General features: G+C 46.1%; 1 protein-coding gene and 1 long non-coding RNA gene across 14 annotated transcripts in view; one reads left to right on the top strand and one right to left on the bottom strand.

Moving 5' to 3' along the window:
• EBF1 (EBF transcription factor 1) overlaps positions 1-6,204 on the bottom strand; it is a 408,155-nt gene extending 401,951 nt beyond the window's left edge. For 4 of the 13 annotated variants that reach the window (XM_033180438.1, XM_033180441.1, XM_033180442.1 and 1 more), the window contains exons 1-4: positions 5,337-5,910; positions 3,024-3,180; positions 2,389-2,452; positions 1,668-1,723 (exon numbers count right to left, since the gene is read on the bottom strand). In XM_033180438.1, the coding sequence (XP_033036329.1) occupies positions 1,668-1,723; positions 2,389-2,452; positions 3,024-3,180; positions 5,337-5,470 (411 nt within the window). In that variant the 5' untranslated portion in view covers positions 5,471-5,910. Of the gene's footprint in view, positions 1-1,667; positions 1,724-2,388; positions 2,453-3,023; positions 3,181-3,274; positions 4,633-5,336 lie in introns of those variants that run through there. The other 9 variants (XM_033180448.1, XM_033180449.1, XM_033180451.1 and 6 more) reach the window with 6 other exon arrangements.
• Positions 6,205-6,340: 136 nt separating this feature from the next.
• LOC117065545 lies at positions 6,341-23,434 on the top strand. The gene is made up of 3 exons (XR_004429962.1): positions 6,341-6,827; positions 17,875-18,014; positions 21,071-23,434. It is a non-coding gene; the product is annotated as an uncharacterized LOC117065545 (long non-coding RNA).
• Positions 23,435-23,651: the final 217 nt, after the last annotated feature.

Here is a 23,651-nt window from a genome sequence, read left to right as displayed (position 1 = left end):
AATAAATATATAGAGAATATGTCTTAGAGTTCCTACTTTCCCCCTCTCCCTCCTAACTTTTTTTTTTTTTTTTTCCTGTAATGAGAATGGCAGGAAAAGATGTCCAGGGTATCAAAGGCAATTTTTGAAAACAAAACTCCACTTAAGACATTTTTGTTTTGACATCGCAAAAGAAAAAAAAAGTTATTAAAAATCAGGCTTTTGTGTTTCTGCCTTGGGAAGTAAAAAAAAAAAAAAAAAAAAATGCAGTGTCCAAATGAAAGGGAATTATCCTATGTAATGATTAAATTCATTAAAGAAAATAAAAACCAAGACCAAAAGTTTAAATGGTGATTTACTCTGAGCAATCAACTGAGAAATAAACAGATTTTTAAGAAAGCCAAATATTTTAGGCAAATAACATGAAACAGATTTCAATCAATATTTATTTTTATTTTAAAAAACAGATTTCATACTCTTGTTTTCTGCTTGTGTCACACTGAAATATGAACGTGATCATCAAAAATAGCTATTAAATTGGTTCTTGAATATTAGATTTTTTAAATGCCCAACAGCTTATTAATGTGGCATTTCTACCACATATTTCAGCGTGGTGTATCTAAAAACAATTTTTAAATATGCATATATACCCTAATTTGAAACTTTCTTAGCCAATATCTATGAAAGAAGATCATTTCTCTTATTTTAAAGGAAACATTCTAAAATCACAATCAAGTAAATAAATTTTAATCCTCTTGCTAAATTGCTGGTTAGTACACAATGGATAACTTTTTCTTTGTTCTGATTTCTTTCCCCCACCCAATAAAACTGTCTTCTTTTTTCTGCTACTAACTCCTCCAACTACCTAACCAGCTACTTAATTCTGAAACTAAACTTTTTCTTAAAATTAAGAAAAAGGGGAAAAAGCTCCTGTGCCTCATTAAAACGTCAGGCCTCTTTTCTGACTCGGCTCATAATTGTATCTTTTAAACCATAACTCAACCTTAATGTATACTGCTTGACACCCGCGTGTTGGAAGCTTAAGAAAATGCCGTCTATGTACCTTTAAGACCACAAGCTCACTCATGCTGCCTGGCTTCCTGCCAAACTTGGAGGCAAAAGCAGGAGGGTTTTTGCAAAATATCCTCTAACAATTGTCGCTCCCTCTTTCAACACTACCTTCACCATCATTCCCTTTGAAAACAAATCTGCAGAATGGTCATCTGCGCTCTCAGCCCATCTCACCATTCCTGGGGAAGCCGCCTCTGCCACCCCTCCTCCGCCCCCGCAGCCCCTCGCCCCTCTGCCTTCCGGGGATGCCTGGCTAGCTTGGGTTTCAGAGGTTCAGCCCACTCCGCACCAGGGTCCCTGGGCACCTTTTGCGCCCTTTGGGGCTCCCTGGCCGGGTCAGAGGAAGTTCAGCCCTTATTCTCGCCACTCAGCACCCTGCAGTCTTAATTCACAAGGCCCGAGTTCCCTTGGAGGGACGGCGCCGTCGAGCCCTCATCCCCACGCGGCGGTGGAAGTGCATGAATCGACACTGGAAGGCGGTGCGAGTGTGGTCTGAGCCGCCCCCGCTGACTTTTAGAGTTAGAGTCCCAGCCCTCCTGCGGTGGAGCAACTAGCATCTTGACTGTCCTGAATTTTGTGACCTAGAGACCCCCGTGGCCCAAAATCAAGAAACTTACTTGTTTCGTCATGGAGTCAATGAGGCGCACGTAGAAATCCTGCTCGGTCCTTATCCCTAGGGTTGGAAATGGGGGAAGGGAGCAGAATTAAGTGAGAGGCAATGGAGGGTGGGTGGACAATAAGTAAACAACAAAAAAATAACAACAAAACCCCCAAACACATATCACAAAAGGGGCTCTAAGGCTGATTGGAACTTCCACTGTCCTGGAAAATACAGCCAGGATCTCCCTTCCCCAGTGTCCAGAGAGGTGCTGCTGACCTAGCCTTAGCGCTCCCGGAAGCCAGACCCCAAGGTCTGCAGCTGGGACTGGGATGGGGGTACCCCGACTTGTCTATTCTCACAAGAGTCCCTCTGCTCTCGCCTGCAGCCTTCAAGGCCATGACCCTTCCTAGCCCCTAAACTCAAGGGGCCTTGGGCCTGGAGCCTGGGCCAAGCCAAAGGAACAGGCCTCAGGATAGGGGAGGAAGAATGAAAGTGGCTCAGGGAGGGATGAGGCACTACACCTGGCCCCAGGTAAAAGCGAGACCGATAAGGCTCTTGGGCCACTCAGAGCCTCCTCAGGTGAAACCTCCAAGGCGAAATTTAGGAGAGGCTGGTTCACCTCGAATAAGGCGGGTGACTGACCTTCGCTGGAGGATTTCGTCCACCTGGAGCTCCCTGTGCCCCCTGCCCAGACCCGGAGCCCCAGGGTGAGGGCACAGACCCGCCCCGGGCCTCACCATTGCTGTAGAGAAGCTGAAGCCGGTAGTGAATTCCGTTATTGGTCTTTTCGCTGTTGGCCTCCTGGGTTGCATCAGGACGCAAAGACACAAGAGATGCAGGAGAGAGGTCTGCGTGAGCGAGTGGACCAACTTTCGAGGCAACTTTCCCCCAGCCGGGACCCCCGCTGGCCAGTCAGCCAGCCACGGTAGCAGCAGAAATTGCGGCCAATTGTGATCCCTTCTCCGCCCCCTCCCCGTTCCTGACTGCTCCCTCTCTCCCAAAAGAAAATTCCGTCGGGCGCACACAGGCGATTCTCTTCCCAGGGCCTAGGGGCTCGTGCCCCGGCCACCAGAGGCAGGCGGTGCGTGATCTGGTAGCGGAGGGCGGGTTCATCCAGGGTGCCCAAGGCTGTGGATTGTAGAGCCAGGCTCGTCTCTCTCTAGCTCTGGGGGCTCCGTGAGAACTTTTTTGGAGCAGGAGCCAGTGGACCAAGACACTGGGTTCGTCTGGGATGGGAAGTGGCTTGGGGGACCCCCACACAGAAGTGTGTTATGGATGCTTTGCACTCAAGGAAGGGCGCACCGCCCAAGGCTCCTGGGCCTGCTCCCGAGCCGAGCCGGGGACGAGGGGCGACAGCGCTGCGCCCACTTACTTTTTCCTTCTCCACGAACCCCACAAACGCTGTCCTCTCGATCTCCACGGGCTGGCCCTGTCTGTCGTAGAGGGCCAGGACGAAGTGGAAGAAGTTGGATTTCCGCAGATTGGAAGGCGGCTGCTTCTCAAAGTGAGCCCGGGCCAGACCCACCCCGCTGCGGCCAAAGACGCAGAGTTAGATGGCTAAACCGAACGCCGACCCGCGCCCCTTGTCACCCTGTACACACACTCGAACCCTCAAACACCCACCTCCTCTTCCCCCAAAACATCCAGTGGGCGCTCTTCACGCCCCTTCAGGCGACATAGACCCAGCTGACGACGGGACACACATGTCCCCTCATGTTCTGGTCCTCTCCGCCAAGGACGGGTGCGTCCTCAGAACTCGCTGAAGAAGTGTAAAAGTTTTGTTTGGATTTTGCGCGCGAGATGAAACGCTATAAGCATTTACTCCTACCTGACACGCGCTGCTTGGGGAGGAAGAAAAGTGGCGGTGGATGAAGTGAACACACCTTCGCGGAATAGAACCCACAGTTCTATTCTGGCACCCCTCGAATCTCACGTCTCAGCTAGCCGGGCAGGTGGGAATGGATGGAAAACACGCTCGGCGTCTCGCCGCAGCAGCCACCCTCCAGGAACCCCTCGCGCTCCGGCCAACTGCGAGTGCCTGGCCTTGGGAAGCCACATCCCCCCACCACCAAAAAGCATGTGGAGAAGGGTCCGAGGGCGGGGCTCAGAACTGTCGCGGGTGGTCGCTGTGAAAAAGGGAAGAGGGCTGTTTTCTTAAAGACCTGTCCTAACAAAGTTTCGCTGTACCGCAGAAATCCTCACACTCATTCCAGAAATCCTAAAGGCCGGGGCTGCTGACTCAGTGCGCCGGCCGGCGACGGGAGGCTGGAGCGCCTGGGGCGCCAGGCGGCCACTGACAGCGGGACCTGCCCAACACAAGCGCGCACAGGCACACACATACACATACACATACACGAACACACACGAGTGCCCCGCGCACACACTTTCACTTCCAGCGCAGTTACCCAGTTCACTCTCACTACCACCCACCCTCATCCTAATACTCAGTAGGGATGGGAACAGTGTTAGGGACACTTGTCCCCAGCCCAGGGAAACTGGAGATGATGTAATTAGTCATCTTCCTTCTTCCCCTTCCGCACTCTGAGTCCGATAAGGCCTGGGGCCACCAGATCTCCCACTGTCCCAAGCTCAGCTGGTGGCTTAAGGGTGGGGAAAAGGCCATTTTTCACTTGGGACCAGGAGCCTGGGAAAGGGCCTTGGGTGTGCCCAGGAAAGTTCCCTCAGGTCAACCTCCAAGGGCAATGCCTTCAGGCCACACGGTCTAGTGTCTAGGGAGCTGCGAGTGAGAGAGGGGCTGGAAGAGGCCATGGTGACAGGGGGTGGAGAAGACTTTTAGGAGATGTCAGAATTAAAGTTGGGAGTTGCTATTCTACCGGTAGACTGAGAAAAACTGAAAGTCAGAGAGGGAGGGAAGGAGAACCAGATAGCAGAAATAAGAGAAGACTCAGGGGAGAAATGGGACGAGAAAACAGGAGGGACAGAGAGGTAAGGAAAGGAGAAAGAGAAGAAAGGAGGGAAGCTGAAGAAAGAAGAGAAAGAAAAGGGAGGGAGAGAGGAAGGGAGGAAGAGAGTGAGGGAGGAATTAAAGGAAGGTGGGGGAAAGAAATGAGAGAAGGAAATGAAAGAAAGAAGAGAAGAAAGAAAAGGCAGGAAGAGGGAGAGGAAAGAAGGAAGAACGAAAGAAATGGAAGGAGAGAAGAGAAGAAAATAAAGGAGAGAAGAAAGGAAAGAGGGAAGAAAGAGAAAAGAAAGGCAGAAAGAGGAGAGGAAAAGAAAAAGGAAAAAGAAAAGGAAAGAAAAAAGAAAAGAAAAAGAAAGAAAAGAAAAGAAAGAAAAAGAAAGAGGAAAAAAACAGGGAAAGGAAGAAAGAAAGAAGGGAAAGAAGAAAAGACAGCCGGCCGGAAAAGAAAGAGCAATCACATAGAAACATAAAACACAGATATCCAACATGCTGTGTTGAGACGCCTCTTCTGGGTTAAAACAAAATGAAAACAGTCACAGACGAGGCAGGGGAAAGTGCTGGCAAAGCGTGGGCTCCTCGCAGACAGCTCCGGGTCCTCCGGCCGCAGGCGACGAAGGCACAGCGGCTGGGGAGCGCGGAGCCCAGGCGGAGGCGGACGCACCCCACGGCCCGGCCCGGCGGCGGCAGCTGCCGCTGCCGCCGCTGCCTCCCGGCTCCCCCGCTCGCGGCTCACCTCGGCCGCAGTCCCCGCGCGGTACCCACCTCTGCGCCGCCGTGTTGGCGTCCAGCACCCCGGCGCCCTGCATCCACGTCCGCACCGCGTTCATGCCGCTGCCCAGCGGCTCTTCCTTCATGCTGCTTCCACTCCGTTGGATGCTTTCCTGAATCCCAAACATGAAAACAACCTTTTCTTGTGGAAAATCTCCTCCCCCTTGAAAAAAATTAAAAAAAAAAAAAAGAAAAAAAAGAAAAGAAAGAAAAAGAAAAGAAACAAAAACGCCAACCAGAGATTTTTTTTTTTCTCGGACGATGAACTCGCACTTAGAAGATCAAGGCGGGCTGGAAAGCAAATTTGTAAAAAATGTAAACCTCTGCTCAAAACTGAGCGATAACCCGAAAAAAAGAAGAAAGGGAAAATCCAACGAAAAGACCAAAATAATAAAATTAGAGATGTATGCTTGGCTGTTGGGGGTTGTTTGGTTGGTTGATTTTTGGTTTGGGTGCTTTTTTTTTTTTTTTGCTTTTTTTTTTTTTTTTTGTAATGATCACAGGCCGGTGGAGGACAGGAGGGGCTGGAGTTTCCTTTTGTAGAGGTACCTTCACTTGAAGAAGCAGGAAGAAAAAAAAAAAAAGAAAAAAAAAAAAAACCCTGATGGCAATTTAAGAAACAATAGACTCAACTCGCGCTGCCGGCTTTGCTACTTCAAGTGTCATTTTCCACAACCAGGCAAGTTTTTTCCTCTCTCTCTTTTTTTTTCCTCCTTCTCTCCCAACCAAAGATGTTTCTTTCCTTTGCGTGTAGATGAGGAGGACGCTGGTTGCCGTAGACAGATACACCAGAGAGGGTGGGGGGAAGGGGAGAGAGGGAGAGAGGAAAGGGGGGGAGGGAAAGAGAGATAGAGAGAGAGGAGAGGGAGAAAGAGAGAGGGGTGGACCCTGCTGGATGGAGATTCTGTTTTCTCCTTGCTAAAATAGAAGTGATTTGCAGGCTTTCCCTATGGAATCCAGTTTGACTCTCCCCAGAGCTAAACACAGGCACACTAACCCCAAAGGGAGGAGGCGGGGCCCGCGCCTCGAGGCCCCGCCCCTTCATTTGCATAACGTCATCTTTCCGCCCCGCCGCAGCCAATCGCGACCCGGGAGCCGGCTAGCTCGCGGCGCCAGGCCACGCTCTCTCATTAACATCCCGCTCCCGGTGGCGCAGGGGAGCCGGCCAAAGTTCCTTGCAAAGTGGCGAGCGAGGGAGCGCTGAGCACTGGCGTCTGGGCTGGGGAGGAGCGGGTCCGAGCGAGGACAGAGAGGGAACAGAGGGAAAGGGAGGCGGGTGTCTTCCCCAGGAATTTGAGCTTGGGGTCTGCATCCTGGCCATTGCAGTCCTTTAGCATCCTCGCCGCGCCCTGAGCGCGCTGGAGGCTCACGGGCTGCGCCCTCCGAGGGCTGATGCCGCGTCCTGCTCCGCTGTTCTGGGACGTCGGGGACAAAAGTGGAGGAGACGGGAGAGCCCGGGCAGAAAAAGCAGGACGCGCGTCCCAGGTGCCCACCTCTTCGCTTTGAGGCGGGGGCGGTGGGATGGAATATGGGTGCGCGAGGTCGGGGCTGGTAACTCGCGGAGGGGCACGGCCTCCACGCTGGGAGGGGTGAATGGACGCTGGGCCCCGGGAAATGAGGAGCTGTGGGTTCCCAGGAAGTTGGGGACCAGGCTCTGCTCCCACCCCGGCCTCTGAAACGCTTCTCTTTCGGCCGCTAGCCTAGAGGCTGCCAGGGTTGGGCACTGTTCTCACTCACACGCTCACCTCTCTCGGGCAGTCCTCGAGATATGTGAATGGTGGAATGAATGCTGTCACTGGGGCTGTGTCAGGATGCGTTTTTAAATCTTCTCAAATGCCAACCCCTCATTCCCCACCCCAAGTAGTTTGTTTGTTTGTTTGTTTGTTTTTAGAGTAACTACCAAAGCAACAGCGATGTTAACCGTCCTTGATTAGCTGGTTATTTGGTGCAGGGTTTTTCTCATCCTCCTTTATTCTTCTGTTAAAAAGGAGGGCTTGAACAAATCCTTCCTAACTCTGTCTCTGCCATATGAAAAAGGTGGGGGGAGAAGAGAAGGAAGGTGGGGAGGAAAGAAGAAAAGGGGAAGGGGAAAAAAGGAAGAAGGGGAAGAGAAAATGGGAAAGAAGAAGGGAGAGAGAAAGAAGGAGAGAGGGAGGAGGAACGAATGGAAATGGGAGAGATGGAAGGAAAGAAGGAAAGAAAAAAGGATGAAATTGTCTCCTTCCTCAGGCCTTTCAGCATGTATCTTTGTGGCTGGCAAAGGAAATAGCTAGAAGTTTCTGGGTAATGTGCCCCATCATTTTTTAGCAGGTTGTAACCTCTAATAAGCACATGGTGAACTTCTGTTTCATTGCCTTCAAAGGAACTCCCTGACTGCAGCCAAATCTGCTAAGGACTCTTTCGGGGAAATTCTCTGCCAGAAATCCAGGTCCCCTTTCTGCTGGCCTTCCTTGGTCCTTTGATTTAAGAAGCTCATGAGGTCAGCGATGGAAAAGTACATATGTCCATGTTGAATAGAGACAGGCAAAACTTATGCTTTGTGCTCTTGGCAGAGCAGTGGAGCCACTTCCGGATTCCTAAACTGGATGAAAGAGTGTGGTCCTGGCCTGCAGTGCATGGCCACTGTCCTCAAACACTGCTTTATCTCCTGTGCACAAGGCCTGCCCAGCTCTCACATGTGTAATCTAGATCTCTTGTGTGTTGAGCACTTTCCCCTGGTACCATAATTAATGCCATCTCTTCCAGGACTTCCTTGAAGGGATTGGTCTGATCTTTCTGGATCCCCATAGCATTTACAAGGGTTCCTAACATAGCGTTCATGTTGAAGAATGGTATAATGGTGGAGAGACTTGAAGGATTGTAGGTTTGTGGGGATAGGTATATGAACATTTTCAGTCTCTATAGTATTTAAATGCACAATTGAAACTTGGCCTGCTAAAAACTTTCTAAAACTCCAAACTTAACCTGATGCTCCAGGTCCAAGGGGGTCCCCAGAGTCAATCCCTCCCCCTGCCTGGGCCATATTCTCCAGCTCAGAGAGGATCCTGGAAGGTAAGGAGATCAGGAAGCAAAGCCCACCCATCCTATCAATGGGTCCCATATAGCCCTGGCAAAAGGCCCAGGCCTCCTTCTCTTTAACTGCCTGAACCTCCATTTTACTCTCCAGTAAACAGTCCTCAACTGCAGGACACCCAGCTGAGTCTGGTGGGATGTCTCCAATGGTGAGGGACACACAAGAAGGGAGCAGATCACTGCCAAAGGAAGGTGACAAAAGTGCCAGGGAAAGGAAAAGCATAGACACCGTCAGGTCCAGGATCGGCAAGAGACACACAGCAGATAGATTTCTGGGGTCGAGCAGAATCTAGAAGCATCTGCAAAGGAAGCGTTTGTTGAGAGCCTGAAGCTGACTGACCCAAATGAGAAAGTGGCACAAAGCAAGAAGTCTTGAGCAGCTCAATTTCTACCCCAGAACCAGTCTCTCCATGAACTAAATATGAGGGAGGCAATTTCCATACCTGCCAGGCTAGAGAAGGAAGAAAAATAAAAGGGGGCAGGAATATTTTGATAAGACTAATTCCCTTTGGCTGTGCAGAGATAGCATATACCTCACCTGGGGTGGTGAGTGTGCTTTATTTTAATCAAGCAGAGTGTATTCATAGCTTTTCTTCTGGGTGTCCTTGTGCTTTCAACCTGGCTTTCTCATCCTGTAATAAATGTTTAAGTAGGAAGGAGGCTAAAGAGAAGGTGGAAGAGAGACAGAGTGAGCAGAGTGAGTGACAGAAAACTGGAAATGACACCCAGGCCAGCAAAGCAATAGATTTTTTGTGGATTTTCTCTGGTGAATATTGAACCAGCAATTGTAATTTTAAACTTTGAAAAAGAACCTCTTAAATACTCTAAATCTTCATGTGAGGGTAGCATCACCTCCAGAGACAAAGCATGTGTGTAGAGGGTGATTGCCATCATATCTGAAAGCAGATACTTCAAGCACTATCCATCACAATTACCTTAGGTATATACTTTATAGTAAAGGTATCCTGTAAAGAGATATTCTTGTATGTACAGCATTGCCTGGGCTTTATAGCATATGTGTGATTGATTTAGTTTATAATAGTAATCCCCAAACTGGGTTCATCAGGCTAATCACATGGGGAAGGGTGCAGGCAGTTGTTAGAAATGCAGATTTCCAGGCCTTATCCTCACCCACAGAATCACAACCTCTTGTGTTGGTCCCTGGGATCTGTATTTAAAGTTATTTGGAAACTCTTGATTTTTGAATATATACTATCAAGACAAAAAGAAGGAAGAGAAGGAATGAGTGAGGAAAAGAGACTTTTGCGTGGGGAAAAAATGACAGCAGAATGAGTTTACACTTGGAAAGAAAAACTAGAGGTTTGGGGTTTCCCCTGGAGCCTAGTTTCCCTGCTGAGCTCCTCAAAATTTCTGCAGCTGTGGGAGTTCAGGATACACAGCTCCTCAGATGCTCGGAGGGCTGCCCAGCTCTCCGATTCTCTTGACCTGGGCCTGGAGGAAGCCCAGGGCAGTGTGCAAGCCCTCCCTACCCACCCACTCCCACCCTGACCTTGTGCTCCTTGGCTATCCCAACCCTCTTGAGGCACAGGGAAATCAACTCCCCTTCCTGAAAGGCAACATCTACTAGTAATTTCTGGGAGCTCCAGTAGAAACGCACCGGTCTCCCCAAAGAGAAGAGACCAGATACATACAGCCAAACTAAGACCCGTGGGAGGGTCCCAGCAAAAGAGGGAATCGTCTCTGCTCGTCCGCCCCCAGGAGGCCAGACTTGGGACCTGTCACTTTGAAAATTCTCTTGATCTCCGTTCGCCTTGTGAGGGCGCGCCCCCAGAAGGGCAAACCGTCCCCGGACGTGCCCCTTTCCCTCCCCATCTGCCAGGGACAGCTTTGAACGAGGCGGGAGGACAGATGCCTACTTCAGTGTTTGGAAGGGAAAGGGGAAAATAAAGATGGGACGACCTAAGCCAAGGCGCAAAGCCCTCAGATTGCGGCCGCTCTAGAGGAGTCGACCAGCAACCTGGAGTCGGGGTTGAGGTGGAGAGGCCTAAGGGCCACGGCGCTGCCCGGTGGAGAATAGGAGTGAGTGGCGGCCCCGGGGCCCGGGAAAGCCGGGACCTGCGCGGGGGCGCAGCTCTGCGGGGCCCATGAACTGCACCCCGAAGATGGCGGGAGTGGCGGAGCACGGTGAGACACCGCCAGCCCTCAAATCCGTGGCTCTCTTCCTCGGTGATCTCTACGCGCAGTCCTTGGGGAACGCGTGGGAGTAGCAGCCCAGGGGTCCACTGGAAATCCAGAATCTGATTTCTGTTTCCGACTCCCTGCGCTCCAGAGAAGGCCACCTTTCCTGGCCCAGTATGACCGATACTTCCCGATCCTGGGAGCGCAACTTCACCTCCCACTCCCCCCATGGTACATACAGGGAAACTGAGGCCTAGAGAAGGACAAAGACACCCACAGACGGCTAGAAGACAGAGACCAAGCAAACAACACCGCGGGGCTCTGTCCCCGGCTGGGAGCGCATAGTTCGATTAGGGCCAGAAGACTGGGGCAAGGGGTTCCTACAGATCTTTCCGGGGAGAGCCTGCCGACTCTCTGGGGTTCCCCCCACCGGGCCGCCCCAGATAATAATAGATCCCATTTGTTGAAGGCTTTACGGGCAGGAACTCACTGAACATCCGCCACAGACCACGGCAGATAAGACCACTCCGCGTTTTTCAGGTGAGCAAACGGAGGGCTTGGGAGCGAAGTTGAAAAACTTGTCCACGGCCAACAGTTAATAAAGCCGCCAAGCCTGAATATCGCCAGAGCCTGTCCCCTTAAATATAGAGCCAAACCGTCCACCCAGCTGTGGTGCGAATCTCTTGCCCCCAAACGCTCAAGTGTCCTTTGGCTGGGGAGCCCTTGGGCCTGGGTTCCGCAACCGGGAGGAGAAAGGAGCGAGCGTGCACGATGCCTCCCGAGGGCAGGGAGCAGAGGAGAGAGAGAAAATGGGAAGATTATGAAACATCCTAACTAATGCGCGTACTGAGTGCGCATTCACGTGGTCAGTTACCGATGTGCTTCTCTCTCCTGGCCCGCAGGGACAGAGCACGCCAGGGACGTGCCAGCCCGGGCCCCGGCTCTGCCACATTTACTATGTGACCTCCTATCAGTCACTTCTCTCTCCCAGTCCTAGCTGAGATCTTAGAGCTCACGCAAGCTCGCCAGTTGGAACAGACTAAGTATCTGACTTTGCAGAGATGTTCCTGATGTCCATCGAAAGACAGAAATCTGGACACTTGCGGATGTGCTTTAATGGAGGAGATGCTGATTCTGCCCTAGAATGACCATAGATAACTAAAAGCTGAAGTCATTCTGAGTCGGGGGAATACAGTTGGGGGCATTGCCGGAAAGGATCTTTAAGTCAGAGGATGCCCCAGGGCGCGTCATATCCCACCCGGTGGCCCTTGCCCACAGTCTGCTAGCCCACGAGATTGGAGTCCTATCTGGGAAGGTCCCTGCTCCCTCGGTAGAAGGAGGCTCTGGGGTGGGAGAAAGGAGCTTCCCAGCGATTTGAAAATTAGCATCCCTTCCGTAGCGCAAATCTTATGGAAGAAACCTTGGCCTTAAAACATTCTCAGAGGGGAGACAGGGACTAACAGGCCTATTTACTCAGGGGAAAGCTGGAGGAGGGAACGCGAATTTAGCAGACAAGCTCGAGATGCCTGGATAACAAAAAGTTTGCACGCATACTTCCTTCGAGGGGCAATTTGCTGGATATTTACACACCGTTCCGTGCTGCGAGGTCTTTGTTGGCTACTGGGATGCGAGATGTGTATGATATGTGTGTGCAAATGTGTTTGCATGTGCGAAAAGTGGCTGTACATTTGTGGGCCGGTGCAGTAAGTGTGTGTGCCAGTAAGTGACAGTGCGCACTTGGCTGGATGTGCGTGGGTGTTTAAGGTATTGGTGCACACGGGCGTGAGTGCGCATTGTCTAGTGTGTGCACCCGTCATGTGTAGACGTGTCTAGTTTAAGTGAGTGGGGTGTGCATGTGCAAAAGTCCGTGTGTATTGTGCAAGAGCACCGTACACGTGTGTAAGCCTGAACTCATACGTGGTTTTGTGTACACTTGTGCGTATGAAATTCAGCAAAAAAAAAAAAAAAATCCAAAAATATCTAGGTCCAGGCAGGGTGTGGACCTAGGGCCCAAGGGCAGGCATGCAGACTACTACGCCTTTGGCTGTAGAGAGACGCCTGCAGGGCGCAGGACCCGCCCGAAGACGCGGCTTAGCCAACAGCTCAGCTCCCGGCAGGCGATGCGGGTTCCCGCTGCGGGCACACAGATTACGCGGAGTGAACTGGGAACGGTCCCTGCTGGACAGTTCCGTGCTCTTATTCCTTCCTCGCGGACCGTCTCTGATTATTGATGCTTGCCGTGTGTCCTAAAAGGGACCGCTTCCGGGTTATTTGCTTATGTATTTATTATCTTTATCAACGTCATTTTTTGGGCAACTGCTGTGAAGTTGCCAAACCCACCAAGACCGCGCTGCCCCACCTCTCGGAGGCTGCCCTGGGAGTGCGGGTGACCCGCGGGCTCCGGAATCTTCCCTTAAGGTGGAGCCACAGCGCCACCTCGCGATCCTCCAGTTTCCCTCCCTCATGGCCACGGAAGACTGGCCCTCTACGGTCCAAGCCCCCAAGGTCCCACCCACCCTTAGTGGTTTTCCATGCACTTTCATTATTTCCCTTTCTCTCGCTCCAATGTTCCCTTATCCTGAGTATTGAGGTCCCCAAACACGCCTTTCCACCCCACATTTGGACATAGCCGGAATGTCTACCTCCTTCTCCATCTGGTGAAGCACTGCGCCCCCTATAATCACCAGCTCAAAGGTCACCTCTATGAAACCTTTTTAGACTTTTCCAAGGCAGTCATTCGTGCCTTTCCCTGGTTTCCCTACTGCTTGCATCACATTGGACAGGAAACGCTATTTAAACGTTTCTCTCCTCTCCCTAATCAGGGAGCTCCTCTGAGAGGAGCCATGACTATCTTTGTTTATCCAACAATAAAGCCTAGTATATATCAAGTGCATACTATGGAGCGTTTAATGCACGGTACTGCACAAAAACATATTGTCTTATTTCATTTTCCTAGCAAAACCATGAGGAAAGCACCAATATTGTTTCCCATTTTGCAGATGAAGAAACTGAGGTTAGAGAAAATAAGTACCCATCCAAGGTACCATTGCAGAGCCTCACCCAAGTCAGCCTGTCTGATGCCAGAGCCAACTTTTCTTAGCCTCTGTCTTGCAGACTTATTCAACTCTCATGGGCTTTGTGATAGGAAAAGACACAGAATGAGTACTTGTGTGTTTATGAATAAATGTATCGTTTAAATTATTTATTCTCCTAGAGACTTGGGTGTGGGAAAGCACTGCAATTATCAGATATTTTGATTGAAATGTCACCGCAATTATTTATCTCTAAAGAGTATTCCTCTGCTAAGTAGCTAGGAGACCTTGGTCAAGTCACTTCATCCTCAGTTTCCTCAGTTCTAAAAGTAGATTTACTGTGGAGATTAAATGAGAAAAACAATGTGAATTACATGATATATAGCATTCTAGTCATTACTCAGTTAATTATAATAACTCAAAACTACTGAAACACACACACACAAAAAAAACTAAAACACAAAATTGACTTACCCTAGTCACACAGAATTCACTGTACCTCTGTATGAAATCATCTTACTGTTGTATATTCATTTGCATCTTAGACATGAATTGTGTAATAAATATTCTTAGTTTATGGTGGTTAGGGTGTTAATGTTAACCTTGCTCTGTTACAAATATTTAAGGGGTAGTGGGGAGAGATAAAATAAAACAGTAAACCAGCAAACTTTGCCTCTCGTAATTTCCTCTTGCTTTGTAGCTCTTTATCAAGAAAGATTTAAAGAAAGGCTATAAAAATACTTATTGGCCAGGCATGGTGTCTCACTCCTGTAATCCCAGCACTTTGGGAGGCCAAGGCGGGCGGATAATCTGAGATCAGGAGTTCGAGATCAGCCTGGCCAATATGGCAAAACCCTGTCTCTACTAAAAATACAAAAAATTAGCTGGGCGTGGTGATGGGTGCCTGTAATCCCACCTACTTGGGAGGCTGAGGCAGAAGAATCGCTTGAACCCAGGAGGCAGAGGTTGCAGTGAGCCGAGATCGCACCATTGCACTCCACCTGGGCAACAAGAACAAAACTCTGCCTCAAAAAAAAAAAAAAGAAAACAAAAGAAAACAAAAGAAAAAATTTAAAAAGTGCTTATTATTCTGGAAAGTACAAAACTCTATTTTTTAATTTAGGGGAGATTCTGAGCTAGTTTAAGTGTTTCCCTATGTGAAAACTTTGTTGCTACCAATACATTAAAAGTTTAAAAATATATGTCTAAGCAAATGATTGTATCCAAATAAAAGAAAACTCAAATAAAATAATGTATTATTACTAGTATATTAAAAGTTTAAAAATACATGTCTAAGCAAATGATTGTATTCAAATAAAAGAAACAAATGAAGGTTGTCTGAACATATTCTAGACCTTAAAATATTTCCCAAAAAGGTTAAATTTTAAAGATATAACATCTCTTTCTAGAGTGACTCATTAAACAAATATTCCTATTGGCAATTTAGGTGAAAATGAACTTTTTCCCCTGCTACAGCTGTAACTTTCCTACTGTCCAATTATTTTGGAAAGACTGTTGACCAGTATTGGCATGTCATAAACACATGACTTCTCCTCTGAGAAATGAGACTAATAAAATCCATAAAAGGTATAAACATGCCTCCACACTTTGCTGGCCCACAAGCCATTCCTAGAAACTTCACCCCAGCCCCAATTTAGTTTACTTTATTGTACTTGCTTTCCATTCTATGCAATTCTCTTGTTAGAGATGAAGAAATGAATTCAGGAAACTCTATTAATGTGTTAAGATATTTTATTGTATAGCTGATGGATATTTGGGAATTTGATTCATATTGATGGTGTGAGACACTGGCGTTTTGACAAAGTTGGGGTGTATTCTGTTTTCCTTTCTTATTCCTAGTATGGTGGCCATTAGAGATGTTCACCAAAACTTTGGGTTTTCTTCTTCCAGGTGCATAGAAGGATGGAAGTATTCTGACCCCTCTGCATTTAGCTGTGATCCTGTGATTTAACCTGGCAAATAACGTATTAGCAGAAGTGAGATGTGGCACTTACAGGCAGAACCATGAAGAGCCAGTGTGCAGTTTACCAAATCCCTTTCCCGGTGGCACAGCTGTTGCTGCCCCCCAGATGGAGTTTCCATCAGCATCCCACCCCTGGCATAGACGTGTGGAGTGGAGACCTCTCCGACACCCATAGATATTTAGCAAGAATGAGAAATAATCCTTTGTTACTGTAAATCCCAGAGATTTTTCTGTACTTCAGTATAACCTAGCCTCTCCTGACTAATATACTGAGTAAGGAAACTCATCTTTTCTTTTCTTTTTGGGAGACAATTTGAAAATTCTTCTCCTAGAGTGAAAAGTAGACTTGCATGTCTAATTAAATAGAATAATCAGCTAATGAAATCATTCAACTAGAAATCTGAATCTTATTTTCTTAATCTATTCATACATTTCCCCAGGGTCAAAACATCTGGAACTCTCTGAAATAAGGAAAACAACTAAATTTTACAAATACTTAAAAGGGATCTCAGAATTATTGCTAGACCTCGACAAGAATATTCAGTGGGTCCTTAGTCCACTTGCAGATACATCATGAAGTGAGTTACATAGGGTTTGATTAGAAAAGACTTTATGAGCAATTGGCCAGGCACGGTGGCTCATGCCTGTAATCCCAGCACTTTGGGAGGCTGAGGCGGGAGGATCACCTGAGGCCAGGAGTTCGAGACCAGCCTGGTCAACATGATGAAACCCTGTCCCTACTAAAAATACAAGAATTAGCAGGCATGGTGGCACACGCCTGTAGTCCCAGCTACTCAGGAGGCTGAGGCAGGAGAATCGCTTGAACCCAGCAGGCGGAGGTTGCAGCGAGTCAAGATCATACCACTGCACTCCAGCCTGGGTGACAGAGAGAGACCCATCTCAAAAAGGAAAAGGCTTTATTAGCAACTGTATGCAGAAGTAAAGGAACTTTTCTTTCTGCATCATGTTCAATTCTATAATTTCAGATTGGTGAAAAGGAAAAATATTTGATTAATCAACGTGAATTTAATAACATGATCTAGGGCAAGTCATTTAACTTTTCCAGGTCTTCTTTTCCTCATGTGGTGTTACTGACTGAATGTTTCAGCCTTGCCCCGCTCCTCTACCCTGCCAAATTCATATATTGAAACTCAAATGCACAATGTGATGGTATTACTTCCCAAAGATAATTAGGAGGTAATTAGGTTAAGATGAGGCCATAAGGGTGGGATTAGTGTCCTTAAAAGAAGAGGTAGAGACTAAAGCTAGCGTGCACTCTCCATCTGTCTTTCTTTCTCTCTCTGCCTGTCTCTCCCTGCCATATGTGGACACAACAAGAAGGCAGCTGTCTGCAAGCCAGGAAGAGAGCCCTCACCAGAACTTCATCATGTTGGCATCCTGATCTCACTCTTCCCGACTTCCAGAATGGTGAGGAATAAATGTTCATTGCTTAAGCCACCTAGTTTGTGGTATTTTGTTATAGCTGTCTGAGCTGAATAAGACACCTAGAAAACAAGAGTAGACAACATGAACTTCAGGGTACCACTCAGTTCTACTAAGCTAGAATTTTGAGGTATCTGGGTGACAGCAGTTTCAGAGTTGATGCTACAGTATAAAAATCTTCCTGTGTCTCCATCCCCAACACTATTTTGTGAATCTTTTTTCGTTTTTTCATACTGATCTCAACTTAAAACAACTGTTTCTTAGGCAAAATAGTACTTATTTCCTTAAACCTCAAATCTTTTAAACGTGGACATCTGCTAGAAAAGTGTGCTATGTAGGTTTGGGGGAATGTAAAATGCTTTGTCATTCTCCATCCAAGAGGAGAAATTCGCTTGTATATTGAAGAACTATTCTCTATAGGTTTCATTATCTGATAACCTAAAGAGTTTTTCTGTGGATTTTCAGGAAACTTTTGTGAGAAAATATTGATTGTGTGATGAGTGCTATAGGGTGAAATCATCACTGTCTATTCTTTATCCTTGGTGTGGCATGATTGACTGCCAAGAATAATACTGCTATAATATTTTTATTTGGATAATAATTTAAATTTGACAAAGAAGTTTCACATGAGTTACTGCCTTGACTTCTTGCAACACACCATGCAACTGACATTTCTGCCCTGTTTCACAGAGGAGAAACATGTTTAGATCTGCCCATACTGTGTGGCTAAGAAGCACCAGATTTGGGGTGTAACTCAAAAGCCACAGCTGCCTATGAAATTTAGAAAGCTGTCTGAAGCTTTAGTAGGGAATAGAAAGTGTCAGAAGAATGCCATGGAGCACTTTTTTATAAAAAGATGCAGGATGCTTTCTGTTGCAGACATGATTGCTGGTAACAGATGCCTGGTTCACTCTTATCCTGGCCGCACCTGAGGACTATGCTCCTCTTCTAGAAGTTCGGCGCCGTCATCTGACTTAATTGATCCAGCACATTTATCTGCAGGTGAGAGAACCCCCAGAGCACTTGTTCTCCTCAACCGGAAATATTATTGAGATTAGATCCATCAGTTTGGGTCCTGATATCCATACAGATATCCAGCCCTGAAAAGTAAAAACAAGCTTCTTTTCTGGGCAGTTCATCATGTACTGTTTTCTTTCCATGAACAGAAGATTTTAACACTAAGATGATTTTATAGGCAGACATGTAGAAGAAGCTAGCAGAGATTTCTTAAACCCATTTGTGTCTATAGAGCCATACAGTTATCCAGGCCTGAAAAATATTAACAAACTTTTTTTTCTGAACACTTCATCGTGTAGTTTTTGCTCAGTGAATGGAAGATTTTATCACAAAGAGAAGTTTGTAGGCAGACATTTAGAAGAAACTGGCAGAAGTTTCTTGGACCATATATGCCTATAGGGCCATACAGATGTCCGTCCCTGAAAAGTAAAAACAAGTTTCCTTTCTGAACAGTTTATCATGTGCTGTTTTTGTTCAGTAAGTGGAATATTTTAACGCCAAGAAGAGTTTGTAGGCAGACAGAAGCACTGTGAGCTCTTTACCAATATGCAATGGATTTAATGTAAGCAAGTGGTTTAAGCCACTGGAATTTCTGGCTTGCTTGTTATTACAGCTGAACTTAGCTTGTCTTCATTGGCACAGTTTCCTAATTCAAATTTAAATCTTTTGTAAAAGAGAACTATCTCTGTAGGGTAGACACTCTTATACTTCAGCCATAGACACATACCTTTCAAGGAGAAAGTATTCTTCTAGACCTCTCATGTTTTTATTTAAATTAATTTTATTATGTAACTTAAATATGTGCAAGCATAAAACTAGAGATCATTTCTTCATGCATAACAATGCTTAAACAATGGTGAAACTAAACTGCAAACTAAATGAAGAAGAAAAACCCCACAAAACCAATGATTTATAAATAAACAATAATAAAATATGCAGATGACATTGTTTTGTGGAAACTGAATTACCTCTCAAATATCAACATCGCTTTGAATTCAATGGAGTAGATTCTTTTGGATATGGCATGCCTTTATAGTTATGTCATTTGTATCGCTTAATTCTTCTACCACTTTTCTCTCTTTGTAAACTACCACAAAACATTCCTTAGCTCATAGTATATAGGAAAAGCTTAAAGGAATAATTTCAGTATCAAATCCATTTCAGCCCCTTCTTACCAGCCTATGACAATTCAGAATTACCGTTGGCACCAATAAACATAAACTAAAACTTAAGCTCAGAAATTTCATGTCAGTCTTCAGTTTAAAGGTATTGCCCAGATGAATCTGTTTATCTTCTTAAGATTATCATTGAAATGAAACCCTAAGTTTTAAATTTCTTACTAACAACTAGGAAGCTTCCCACCCTCAAGAACGCATTTCAGATGCCACTGAGGTGCACACTTTAAAAACAGAGGGGTACATGTCATGTTAAGTATTACTATATTTTACCACAATTAAAAAAGATTTTTCAGAAAGAATATCACAAGTATGATGAGAATCTTATCGCTACTACAACTATTTTGATGCTGGGTGACCTTGAGGCAAGTTGCTTAACCTCTCTGAACCTCAGATAACTCATTTGCAAAGCAGTTCTGTCTTTGGCTTTTGTTTGCTTGATTGTTTTTTAGAGACAAGGTCTATGTTGCCCAAGCTGGAGTGCAGTGGCTGTTAACAGGTGTGATCAAAGATCATAGCAGCCTCAAACTCCTGGGCTCAAGTGAGCCTCCTGCCTCAGCCTCCCAAGTTGCTAGGACTATAGGCTCAGGCCACCATGCCCAGCTTAAAGAGTTGTTTTGATGAACAAAAAGAAGAGTGAATGGAAGAGTCTAGCACAGTACCAGTCTGTGGAGAACTGCTTTGCATTTTCCTTCTGGGCAATAGCAAGGCTGCATTTCCTGGCTTCCGTTGAAGTCAGGGTGAGGTGGGATTGAAGAAAGCCATTTCCAGACATAGTCCATCAATCCTCCTGCATAATCTTCCACTCTTTTTCTCTTCCTTCTGTGAGCTAAATCAGAGAACCTAACACTGGACTCTGATGCCCTCTGGCAAGACTTAGCAAATTTTCCCTGTAATGGGACAGATGGTAAATATTTTAACCTTCGTGGACCATACAGTCTCTGTCACAACTGCTTCACTCTACCATTGCAATGTGAGAGCAGCTACAAAGCACAAATGAAAGGGAAGTGAATAGGTATGACTGTCTTCCAATAAAACTTGATTTACAAAAAAAATGTTTAAAAACAGTAGGTTGGCCGAGATGGGCGGATCATGAGGTCAGGAGTTCAAGACCAGCCTGACCAACATGGTGAAACCCCACCTCTAGTAAAAATACAAAAATTAGCTGGGCGTGGTGGCACACATCTCTAATCCCAGCTACTCAGGAGGCTGAGGCAGGAGAATTGCTTGAACCTGGGAGGCAGAGGTTGCAGTAACACGAGATTGCGCCACTGCACTACAACCTGGGAAACTCTGTTTCAAAAAAAACAGTAGGTAGGTTGGAATTGACCCATGAGCCACAGTGTGCTGACTCCCACTCTAGGGTATCTCAGAGTCAGAAAATGGAAGGCGTTTGTGTCCATAAACTACTACATGAGGAAATGGATTTTGTATGAGCAAGACATGAACATCTATTGTGTTAAGTCATTGAAATTTCAGAGCTGTTTGACAATAGCCTACTCTGATATAATGCTCAAACACATAGATGGCTTTCTGTAAATACCACACTTTCATTTTCTCCCTACAGTTCCTTTAAAGATGGGGACTGTGGATTATTCATCTGTTTACCCTCTCCAGAGCCTTCCCAATACCCATTAATGAAATAAATATAATTCCCATCAGAAAAATAAAGATGTGCATGAAGAGATTAATGGATACAGCATCTATAACATTCTAAGTTGTCACTGCCTCCCCCTCCTTCATTCCACTGCCCTATTCCTAGACACATATTTGGGGTGTTTTGTGCCCCATCCCAGATAACAAGATACATGTATCCGTGAGACGATTTTCTTTCTTTTTTTTTTTTTTTTTTTCCTTGTCACCCAGGTTGGAGTGCAATAGCATGATATCGGCTCACTGCAAACTCCACCTGCAGGTTCAAGCGATTCTCCTGCCTCGGCCTCCTGAGTTGCTGGGATTATGGGCGCCTGCCACCAGGCCCAGCTAATTTTTGTATTTGTAGTAGAGACGATGTTTCACCATATTGGTCAGACTGGTCTTGAACTCCTGACCTCAGGTGATCCGCTTGCCTCGGCCTCCCAAAGGACTGGGATTACAGGTGTGAGCCACTGCACGTGGCCTATGAGATGATTTTCTTGAGTAGAATGAAGGAAGCCTGGCTACTGAGTCCATTTTATGTGAACACATTGCTGCTTGTTATAGTCAGTCCCTGGAACCCATTGTAAACTCAGTTGTGGGTTTTTGCTCAGCTACCGTGTAATAACAGTCGCAGCCTGCCTCCTGTCACCCTAATACCATCACCATTGTGGGTGGATATTGTTACCCCTAGTTTATAGTTAGGAAGCCTGAGACCCAGAGGGATTAAAGAGCTTTTCCAAAATCATATGGCTGGCAACACCAGTAATCTCGGCTGCCTGAGTCCTAAACATCATTCTACCCCAGCATTGAATTCTAAGACCTCTAGAATCTTACCCACCTTCCCTGTTTGAAATATATTTGTTGGGGAACAATTGACCTCAGAATGAGTAATTTGTCACTACTCTGAGAAAGTTTCACCGAGTTTCACATTTTTCCATTACAAAAGGAAAATGAGAAAATATGTCCTAGATACGACAGAGAAAAATACTTCATTGTCTTAATTGCCTTTCTATTTCAATCAAGGAACGCATTTAATTATTTCTGAACTACATTCAAAACTCTCTCTCAAGAATATTACTCTCCCCAGGTGAGTTAACCAAAGCTCTACACAACATTTCTCAAGTCTGAATAATAACATCAAAAAATTTGTTGAGCACTTTTTATATGCCAAACTGGTCTAAATTCTTTCTGTTTATGACCTCATTTATTCCTCATGGCAAGTCTATGAAGTGGAAGCAATCATTATCTCTTCTAACAAATGAGTAAACTGAGGCACAGAGGGATGAGATAGTTTATCTAAGATCGTAAGACAGTAGGTGGTGAAGTCAGCATTGGATCCCAGACCACGCCCGAGGCCACCACTCCACCATGCTGCCTCTCAAGAAAAAGATTCGGTTTCCCTTTTGAGATACCCATTTCTGAGTATACATGCAAAAGCAACGTTGAGAAACCACCCCAGATGATTTGATTAAGCTACAGAAGGGACATTTGGGGTCTCAAGCCTCTAGAAATCAAGGTGGAGCATGTAGAGGCAATAGGGTCAGGAGAAGCAGGGTTTGACTTCTATTTTTTTTTTTCTTTGAGACCAAGTCTCGCTCTGTCACCCAGGCTAGAGTGCAGTGGTGTGGTCTCGGCTCAATACAACCTCCACCTCCAGGGTTCAAGCGATTCTCCTGCCTCAGGCTCCTGAGTAACTGGGATTACAGGCACACTCCACCAGGCCGGCTAATTTTTGTATTTTTAGTAGAGAAGGGGTTTCACCATGTTGGTCAGGCTGGTCTTGAACTCCTGACCTCGTGATCCGCCTGCCTCGACCTCCCAAAGTACGGGGATTACAGGCATGAGCCACCGCGCCCGGCCTGGGTTTGACTTCTTAAGCAACCTGAGGAACGATGTCCTTGCTGCTGAGCACGGCTGCTCTGAGCCCTGGAAAGCCCACATGACACGCACTCAGCACCCAATGCTGGCTTCATCATGGCTGTTGGAAACCACGTGGAAAAGAAATAACTTTTTTTGCGATCTGTACGTTATGGTTATTATTTTTTACCTCGCTTAGCTTTTCAAGAAAATGAAGACCAGTCGACTTAGTATTTGTACTCTAAAATTGAATGACATGAACACATGTGTTGTATAAGTGAGAAGAAGTATTTTCTTGTGTGATGGACTATAGCCTTCAGAAAGCACCTACTATTAAACAGAATAGAGATTGGATTTTGAAATATGTAGGCCACATCAGTAGGAAAGTTGACACTTCAAATTGCTCACAAGGACTTTAAACTTTACAACAGGTAAAATGTGGAGTACCTTATGTTTTCAGACCAAATGATTTTGTAATTTGAATTCAAAATTTTTTTAGTCTTCACAGTAGTCTTAGTTTTAAAAGCATAGTTATTTTTAGTATTTTGATAAAAATATTCTATTTCATTAATTTTGTATAAAGGCATGTGTGAGAAGCATTGATATTTTTAAAATATAAAAATACAGCCTCCTAATAAGAGCAATTGTTGATTTTTAAATTTTGTGTTTTTGGAGACTTCCATTCACAAATCTGATTGTTTAAATAAATCTATCTCCAGTAAATATGCTGGCACTCAGACTACGAGTTCAGTTAAGATTTGTGGAACTCACACTGTCTTGAGACGTGCAAACAGTTGTTGTTCAATAAGGACTTGGATAATATTCTTAAATAACTAGGATTAGATAAGAAATTTAAGCAAAGTTAATTTCCCCTTCCTTTTCCTTGATGCTAGTCCATAATCCTATCCAGAGTACTTCACATGCAGTTAAGCACTCAAATTCCATCATGTTG

This window comes from Trachypithecus francoisi, unplaced genomic scaffold (genome assembly GCF_009764315.1).
Source record: "Trachypithecus francoisi isolate TF-2019V2 unplaced genomic scaffold, Tfra_2.0 Lachesis_group2, whole genome shotgun sequence".
NCBI classification, from domain to species: domain Eukaryota; kingdom Metazoa; phylum Chordata; class Mammalia; order Primates; family Cercopithecidae; genus Trachypithecus; species Trachypithecus francoisi.
This window is presented reverse-complemented; position numbering and strand designations above follow the sequence as displayed.